This window comes from Penaeus monodon, chromosome 34 (assembly GCF_015228065.2).
Source record: "Penaeus monodon isolate SGIC_2016 chromosome 34, NSTDA_Pmon_1, whole genome shotgun sequence".
NCBI lineage: Eukaryota > Metazoa > Arthropoda > Malacostraca > Decapoda > Penaeidae > Penaeus > Penaeus monodon.
In genome coordinates, this window is record NC_051419.1 from 9,392,215 (window position 1) to 9,392,453 (window position 239).

General features: G+C 41.0%; 1 protein-coding gene across 1 annotated transcript in view; it reads left to right on the forward strand.

The window, feature by feature from the left end:
* The window catches only part of LOC119594811 (alpha-amylase 1-like), a 15,613-nt gene that overhangs the window by 8,479 nt on the left and 6,895 nt on the right, over positions 1-239 (forward strand). Inside the window, 1 exon segment of the mRNA XM_037943902.1 lies at positions 46-130. Coding sequence (XP_037799830.1) covers positions 46-130 — 85 coding nt within the window.

The window sequence follows — 239 nt, forward strand, 5'->3', positions numbered from 1 at the left end:
TATATATGACGAACTTTCTCCATCCCTTTTTTCCCCACAACGCAGCACAGCCGAAGTCGTTATCGATGAATCCGGACAATGCGCGAACGGCTGGGTATGCGAACACCGCTGGAAAGCCATCTCGGCCATGGTATGCGGCCATGTTACATATATTCAGTTTTTATTGATTTATTATTTTTATTTCCGGAGTTTGGTCATGTTTTCTGTACTTGGTGTAATATTTTGTATTATATAGATTG